Below are 8,584 nucleotides of genomic sequence, written 5' to 3' on the forward strand. Positions count from 1 at the left end.
TCAGCAATCATGTCAGGAAGGTGTGCATCATGGAATGATGTAAATGAATCATGTAAATGAATTTCTTTGGTCAATTTTTGGATTCGTCATCGCATGTGTATAGAAATACATATGACACCCAAAGCCAAACCATCTGCCATAGATCAAGTCTGACAAACGAATTAAGTGTCATGGAGAGGACTTTGAAGGTGAGAAGGTTGTTTTGAAAAAAACAAATACATAGCTTTGGGGGAGGGGATTCCATTTTGGGGGGGGGGTTACCCCCTGTGTATGAAGACTTGGATGTGTGAAAGAACACGGCCCTCAGGGGGCAAACAGGCACTTAAGATTGGAATTCAGGACATGTATGGCAAAGAGGGACTGGAGCCAAAGGAGGGGAAAGTGGGCAGAAAACAGATCGGAGAGTTTGCAATGTGTCCAGACTAATAAACGATGCATAATTACTGAAGGACCTGAAAGGAATATGCATGAGTGTTTTGTTTGGTTGTTTGTTTATTGTTGTTGTTGTTGTTGTTTTTAATTCCCTCTGGAGCGAGTGGGAAATTAGGTGACTCTTCCCACTGTGCAGATGGAGAAGGACCCAATGAAAGGAGCAATAGGAATGGAACCCACTGCCAAGTCTTGTGTGGGCAGTGAGAGTGGGCACGGCCTTTAGCAGGAGTCCATATTGCCGGGTGTGATGACAGAGGCCGGTGATGCCATGGGCTGTGCGCATGATGTCAGCGGAGGCTGGACAGCAGCAACGAGTGCCGTTTCAACCACATGGAGGGCAGTGGCTGGTCGAGCATGCAGGTGGATCCTGCCAAGGGACAGATGGGATGAGGGGTGAGGTGCCCATGCGGCCTGCATATGGTACACGAGGTCACTCAGAGAGAGTACAGCGTGAGAAGGAAAGCATGTCTGGGGAACATTTGAGGGGTGAGGGGAGCAAGAGAGTCCAAAGAATGGGTGGGGCGAGCAGACTGGGAGAAGGAAAAAGCAGGAAGGGTGTATCAGACCCTCTGGGACACAGAGAATTCCAAGGCTGGGCAACAGTTAACTGTGGCTAAGAAGGAAGGAAGTAAGCAAAGCCTGCGGGTCTCTGGTTCTTCACAGCCCTTTGCTATGAAGGAAAAGCGGTAAGGGGAGAAAGGGTGGTAGATGGCTGGGTTTGACAGCGGGCTTTTTATCTGTGTCTGCTCCTGAGGCAGTGGTGGCTGGTTCTCGGAGTTGTGGCCTTCGTGTGGGAGAACCGGGCTTGCTTCCCTGGCAGTGCACCTCATGTGTAGCAACGACCCACTGGACAGTGGAGGCTCTCAAGTGACTGTGATGCTTAACAAGTTTCAGGCACTTCCTGGCTCGTCAAATGGAGAAGAGCTACTTTTGAAAGTCGGGCCGTGGAAACCCTGTGGCTCACTATCGTTCAGTCCACACACTAGCACGGGGATGGATTGGGCTGGATGGGGCAATTTTGTTGAGTTGCATCTGGGGTGGCCATACATGGGGCCAACTCAGTGGCAGTTAGTTAAAACAACCCCTTTGGCTGTCGGTGGATAGAGTGGGGGTCCTGGGAAGCGTGCTAAGGATTCAAGGCAAGAGGACACGGCCACTTGCTTGTGTGATGTGGCAGTCAGTAAAGGGCCAGGATCAGTGGGAGCGAACATTAGGAGCCTTCGCTGAGCTCCAAACGCTCTTCTGTACGGACCTCGTCTAATGTGCGAGTTCTTCTGAGAGTTCGTGGAAAAATGGAATGAAGAGGAAGTGGAATGCCCTGAAATACTGGTTTGAAGCTGCCCCACCCCCCACCCCTCAGTCCCTGCTTCCCATCACTCCTCTGCGAAGTGGATGCCATTATTACCTGCCTGTTAGCACATTTGACAGCAAGGTCAATTGGCTGCTCTACTTACTACCCCAAACAAGTGCGTTCAAGTGCAACCACCACAAGAATGAATGCAGCCTCTAGCCATTGAGCTGCCAGTGTCAGCAGCCTTCGTAGAAGGACAGCTGAGAGGTGGAAAGGCCCAGAGGTGGGGGCCAAGGCCTTTACTGTAGGGACAGGTCAGCTGTGTGGGAAAGGGCACATTTTTTTTTTTTGGCTGTGGAACACGTCTTTGCAGCATCCCCTATGGTTAAGAAGTTGAGGATTGCTCAAAATTACTGGGTCACCAAATCATTTGCATCTTTACCTTCTTGTACTAGGGGTTTGTTGGCAACAGAAACCGAAAGTTCAAATTTCTTATGGCAGAACCAAACTCTCACCACTTTTAAAAAGCTTCCTCTTAGACTCCAGATTCAGGATGGAAATCAGGGCTGGGTTTAGGTGGGTGGTGGGAAGGGGGAGAGACAATCTTGACCCCATGGTTGAATAAGGTTGGAAATGACTTTTAGCCATTGGAAGTGGAATTCATGCATGGCTGGGAAAACTTCTTCTGTGCCTATGGTCGCAGTACATGACTTATTTTGATTGCTCTATCTTTTTTCAAATTGTGTGCCTATCACTTAACGAAGGGTGGCATTATTTGAAATTTAGAATTATAATAAAAACTGGGTGAGCCTTTTACCTATGCTCTTGGACAACAGGCTTGCTAACTTTCTGCGGTCCAGGCCTAAGGGTTACTGCTCTGCATTGAGGGGATCTCCTTACACCGTAGAGGGGGCTCGCTGTGGCCCTGATTGCACACAGCGTCCCCTCCCCAAGATCAAAGAGCTAGTGCGTGGCAGAGCCAGGGTCATGTGTGGCTCCAGAGCTCAGGCACGGAGTCCTCCATACCACGGGAGAAAGAGAAGGTGCCCTGAGCCCTCCCGTCCTTTCCGGTTGTTTCGGGCCTGCCCTCTCCCGCTATGGGAAAAGGATAGTCCAAAAATAAAAAACCTACTGCTCACAGCTAGGTGGGAGCCAGTTCGTAAGAATGACTATTCAGTAAAAGACAGACTCACTTAAAATAAATAAGATTAAAAGTGGTATTAGTGAAAGTCGAATTTCCCTGTCTCTTTACCTTGTGCCACCTAGGCTGTAACAGGATTTACTTTCTTGATATAAAACGGAATCAGTCCTTCCTGGTGCTTTTGTGTCTTCATTGTTTAGGGGCTGAAATGGCAGCTGAAGAGAGCCTTAGTCAACCACGGGCTGCCTCTTGGAGCAGGCAGCAGGGCAGAGGGGGGTGTAAGGGCGTGATGCCTTCATTCAATCTGGTGCACTCGCTGGGCTGCAATAGAACTGGGAAGGGCTGTCATCTCTAATTACATCTTGGGAAGCTTGTAATCTGATGAGGGAGGCAGACGTGAAATGCACTTAGAAGGTTTAATTACTGCTGAGTTGGATTTCGGAAACTCGTGAAATTATAAATTTAATTGGTTCCTAGTTAACGGTAATAAGCGGAACAGCTTTGCATGTCAGAAAATAGACCAGCTAATTACTGACAGTGTACCGAGGCTCAGCTCACGGATGGTGAACTGTAGAATCATGTATCTAAAACAACTGCAGGGATATGTGTTGAAAGGGCCGATGTCTGATTCGTTCTCATTTAAAATACTGGGTATGCAAAGAAGACTAAAATGGCGAATTTCAGTAGCCTCATGCTTTCTATGCGTTTAATGTCATTTACGTATCACTGTAGTCTAAGTGATTATGAACCCGGCACACATACAGATCATGTACGGAATGCTGATAGGACAACTGAAAAGGAAAAGTGTGTGTTGGCTCCTTCTCGGCTTTCCTGGCCTGGAAACCCCACAAAGGCAAACATTGGAAGGATGACTGTGAGCATGGGCAGTCCAGGCCAGAAGGGTCTCTACACTCCCCCTCCCTCCCTCCACCCCCATCCCCGTTCCCCGGTTTTCTTTCTTTGAGTTTTATTTTTCCAACCCCAAACCCAAAGTTAAAAGCGATATTCAAGCATGTCCAAACCTTTATTAAAAGTTTTGTTTTGTATCTGATATTAAAACCGGGTGAAAGTTCCTAGGTGACAGCTTTATTTCAAACCTTAATCCCGGGTAATTATCCCCTGTGAGCTCAGATTGGATGAAATTACGCTCCTACTTCAACTATTTAAGTCCCTGGAAAATTCATAAAGTGAAATTTATATCCTTTTGGATTCTTGAAAGAATGTCTCCATGTCCCTGCATTTATGTTGGCCACACCAGAGTGGCACAGGAATGGTGGTGATGTGTGTGTGTGTGTGTGTGCTTATATGATATAGAATAAGAGACAGACAGACTATATCACCTCGACCTCTTTTTCTCTCTGACATCGCCCCCCAGGCCCAATTTGAACTCAGAGCCTTTCACATCCGGGGTGAGCATGCAGCCACCACTGCGAGACTAGAAGAAACCATTGAGCATCTCAAGCACGATTTGGAGCACCGATGGCGGGGAGGCTGTGACGAGATGAGAGACGTGTGCATCTCCACCGATGACGACTCCCCTCCGAAGACCTACAGGAACGTGTGCATCCAGACGGACAGGGAGACCTTCCTCAAGCCCTGTGAAGGGGAAAGCAGGACCACCAGAAGTAGTCACACAGTACCCAAAAAGCTCAACATCTCGTCCTTAAGCCAACTCTCTCCCCCAAGGGACTGCAAAGATGGCCATGCCTCACTTCTGCCCCTGGAAAGTAGCTCATCTCATCAGCAGAAGACATCGCCCCCCACTCCTGCACCACCCCTGCCGGCCCTTATCCCACCCCCTCCTCCACTTCCCTCTGGCCTTGAATCTTGGCCACCAGTACCGCCCACTCCACTGAGTACTGGGCCACCACCACCACCTCCCCCGCCACCTCCTCCTCCTCCAAGTATTGGACCTCCCCCGCCACCTCCTCCTCCTCCTCCAAGTATTGGACCTCCTCCGCCACCTCCTCCACCCCCACTTCCTAATATACCTCCACCACCCAGCAGTGGGGGGCCGCCGCCTCCTACACCCCCAGGACTGGCACCCCCACCTCCTCCTGGACTCTTCTTTGGAACCGGGTCTCCTTCCAGCCAATGCCCTCGAAAGCCAGCCATTGAGCCCAGTTGTCCCATGAAGCCTCTGTATTGGACTAGAATACAAATAAGTGATAAAAGGTAAGCTGGAAACCCCACCTCCCCTGTCCAGTCACGGCTTGTGACTTCCTGGGCGGTTTCCCCAAGGGATGCTTTATTCTTAGCAGCTCCATCTCTACTTAGTGCAGCGCTCATATTCTCAAAGGCCGTGCAATGTACCTGGGGCCAACAAGATAGGCTGAAACAAAGCTGCAACGTTTGAGGGAGACATCAGGTCTCAGTGGTCCCTTCTCTCCCCGGTGGCTGGATGCTGGGAGAGACAATGAGTTGCTTTCTGAAAGGTAAATGCTCCATTTTACAAATAGGAGCCATGCCCCTGCCTAAGGTGGGGCCTTCCTCAGCAGCACTGTAATCACTGAGTAGATGTGGACTCTCTGCCATCAAGCCCCTTCCAACTGAGAACCACTCTACCGGGGTTGCTATGAAAGCATCAAGGAATTGAACCTGAATCTACAGGATAGGTTTACTGAGAGCTGTTAGACTATCTTGTACAAACCATTGTCTCATCTTTAGGTGGCATCATCAGCCGTATCATCCAGAAGTTTAACAGATATTGTGTATTTTCATTTTTTTATCTAAAGAACAGTGTATAACTAAGTCACTGACCCTTCAAGCCAGAGGGAAGTTTTAAAGTACCAGTGATCTCCATTTGAACTCTGGTTTCCCCTAACTGCAAAATACCCTTATTTCTTGGATCCCTTGCGGCCCTTCAGAGAAAGTGTTGATGTATGGATGGCTGACAAGCAGTGTGCATGGATATGGGTTGTTGAGCTGAGGCGATAAGGCAGCAAAAATGCAGTTGTTTGGAATCTACTTTTCAAAACAGGCCTTTGAACCAATCCATTCCAGTTCTACCATCTGTTGAGAATTTTCCCTTCCACCCCTCATATACTGAATCTACCGTTTAACAAGATTCCCCGTAGTAATTTTTACATACAATGGAATGTAGACATCGAGGGTAGTGATATAAATGCTAAGCAGGGAATCGACCCAGAATGGACCAGTTCAAACCCCTGATTCAGACAGCTTTGGATCTGATTTTTTTTTCCTCAGCCTTATCGTGGCCTAGTGGTTACATGTTGGGCTGCAAACTGGAGGACCAGCAGTTCCAAACCAGCAGTTGCCCTGTGGGAGAAAGGCTCCTACTCCAGTAAAGGGTTACAGTCTCAGAGACTCACAGGGACAGGGCCACCCTGCCCTGTAGGGTCATTAGGAGTGGCATTGACTCGATGGGAGTGTGTTTTGAGGGTTTTACTGTCAGGGGTGCATAGGGAGATAGGTCGAGTTCATGCAGACTACTCTCGAGAACTCTCCAGGATTCAATTGTTGGCGATGAACAACAAATACGGAACATATTTTTTACAGCGCAATTTTGAACTTATTCCCCAAATCAAGGTGTGGAGGTAAAATTTTCAATGTATATAGAAATTTCCTTGGGGGCAGGAGAAATAACTCAGCAAAATAATATGCTATTCACAATTACAAAGCAACTGGAAATCATTATAGAAAGAGTAGGGAATACCTTATATTTCAACATATTGTGCACCAAGTTGATTCTGCATTCCTCCTTCCTCTCACCAAAGAAGGAGGGCCAAGAGTTTATTTGTGGAAATCCTGACACGTTTTAATTTCCCAGAAGAATGGTTAAAAAAAAACCAACCACCATGAGATGATCTTGAAATAACTCCTACTATTAATTAAAGTATTAGTATGCCGCCCTTCCCATTCAAACCTCAATGATACTTTCTAAGAAAGAAAGAATTTCCCAGAATATTTATTTTGAATCGTGTTCCCTCATTAGTGTTCTCAAATTAGTGAGAAGTCTTTCCAAACTGAGGAATCCCACCTGCCAGTCATTGAGTGGCAGGCTCTGGCAGCATGGCGCTGTCCCACACCTGTGGCCTGCTAGCCTCCCCCGGCTCCATCCCCTCCCACCCTGTGGATCATAATAGGACCGTGTGATAGCACCGCTGGGAAATAAGGGCCCTTCTCCCACTATTCATCGTGGGCTATTCTCTATTCAGGCAAGCTGCACGTAATCATTGTCTGCATTTTCTCCTCCTCATGTAATCTGCCATGGAAAACTATTAAATATTCTAGTTCTAATTGGTTTCACCTAAGTCTAGGGCTTTAGTTTGGAGCAAAACGAAGAGTAGACAAACAGAACTTTCCCAGCCTCGGGACAAAAAGAACCCTGAAAGGGCTTGGCGAGCATGTCAGCCATCAGCCTTGTACGCAAGTTTGGGACACACACTGAGGGTTTTCCCCTCTCTCCCATGCGAAGCCTTAGCCAGGCCACATCTGTCGGCACTACGCTTTATTACCTGCTGTACTTGTTGGGCTGCTAACCAAAAAGACAGCCGTTTGAAACCTCTAGTCACTGCAGAGGAGAAAGTTGAAGTTAACTCCTCCTACAAAGAGTTACAGTCTCATCAACCTATGGGGCCAGTTCCACCCTGGCCTGTAGGGTCTTATGACTCAGAATTGACTCAGTGGAAGTGAGTATTTGGTTTATTGTGAATCCTCAAAATAGCTTTGTGTTCGAAGCACTGGTCCTTCTTTTCAACTACAATGGTCTAAAGTTTTCAAGTATTATCACTCATTTATGGACAAAAGTAAATTTAATTTGGATGTGACCTTTTAAAACAGGTAAAACAGTGTTTAATTTTAATTTCATGCACCCTCAGAGGTAAGAACATGGTATAATGGGCACATTATATATTTTGACTTTCTGGAGACCAGGAACAAAGTACAGATTTTATTAATTTTATATGTATAGCCTCTGATGCTTCTCAACACTTGCATGAACTATTTCTCACCACCACCCTCCCCCCCTCCTCCCCAGCACACACATTGAACCTTTTACCTGTTTGTGAGCTATTACCTGGATTCTAAAATGGGAAGGTGGGATTCTCATTGAGCCACAAGCTACCTTTTTGACCTACGAATTAGTATTTTTCTCTTCTTACTCTTTTACCTGCTAGCCTTCTCCCGCCCCTCCTCCTCCTCCTCCTCCTGCTTTCCTCATTGGAGCTAGACTGTATGTTCTGCGGGTAGAATTGACCATTATGGTAGATGGCTCATTATAAGCAGTTCTGCTTTTGGCCCCACCACCAAATTCTCTTGTTCTCTGTTATAAAGAACCATAGAAACAGGTCCGTAAATGGTAATGAAGTGCTCAACCCGATCCCAGAGCCAATTTATTCCAGAATATGAGTGAATTAAAGCACTAGGCATACTGGCCTGAGCTCAGAGTCTGTGGAGCTGGCGCCGAGCAGTACAGGTGCACGAACAGGGGAATGGGTTTGAACAGTCTGCCTTGGGAATTGCATCACCTCCTTCCTCGCGCACCCTTACAGACGCTGCCCAGAATCTTCTTGCAATCAGACCAGCAGCCCTTAGCATGCTGCGTGCCCCACAATTACCTCTCTTCCAATCGGGATTTCCCTTCTCTGTGCAGCTGAGATAAGCACTTAACATGCATGGTGTTGTGTGTTCAAAAATGAAACAGCTTTTTCCTTAACCATTGTGTCCCTCATGTTTGTCTCTCTCTCTCTCTCTCTCTC

The 8,584-nt window shown here is 47.4% G+C and overlaps 1 protein-coding gene across 1 annotated transcript in view; it reads left to right on the forward strand.

Annotated features, from left to right (window-relative positions):
* Window positions 1-8,584, forward strand: part of FMN1 (formin 1) — a 338,627-nt gene that overhangs the window by 107,916 nt on the left and 222,127 nt on the right. The window contains exon 4 of the mRNA XM_004712678.2: window positions 4,240-5,039. Within this exon, the coding sequence (XP_004712735.1) occupies window positions 4,240-5,039 (800 nt within the window). The remainder of the gene's footprint in view (window positions 1-4,239; window positions 5,040-8,584) is intronic.

This window comes from Echinops telfairi, unplaced genomic scaffold (genome assembly GCF_000313985.2).
Source record: "Echinops telfairi isolate 266 unplaced genomic scaffold, ASM31398v2 ScPeMD7_18;HRSCAF=68, whole genome shotgun sequence".
NCBI lineage: Eukaryota > Metazoa > Chordata > Mammalia > Afrosoricida > Tenrecidae > Echinops > Echinops telfairi.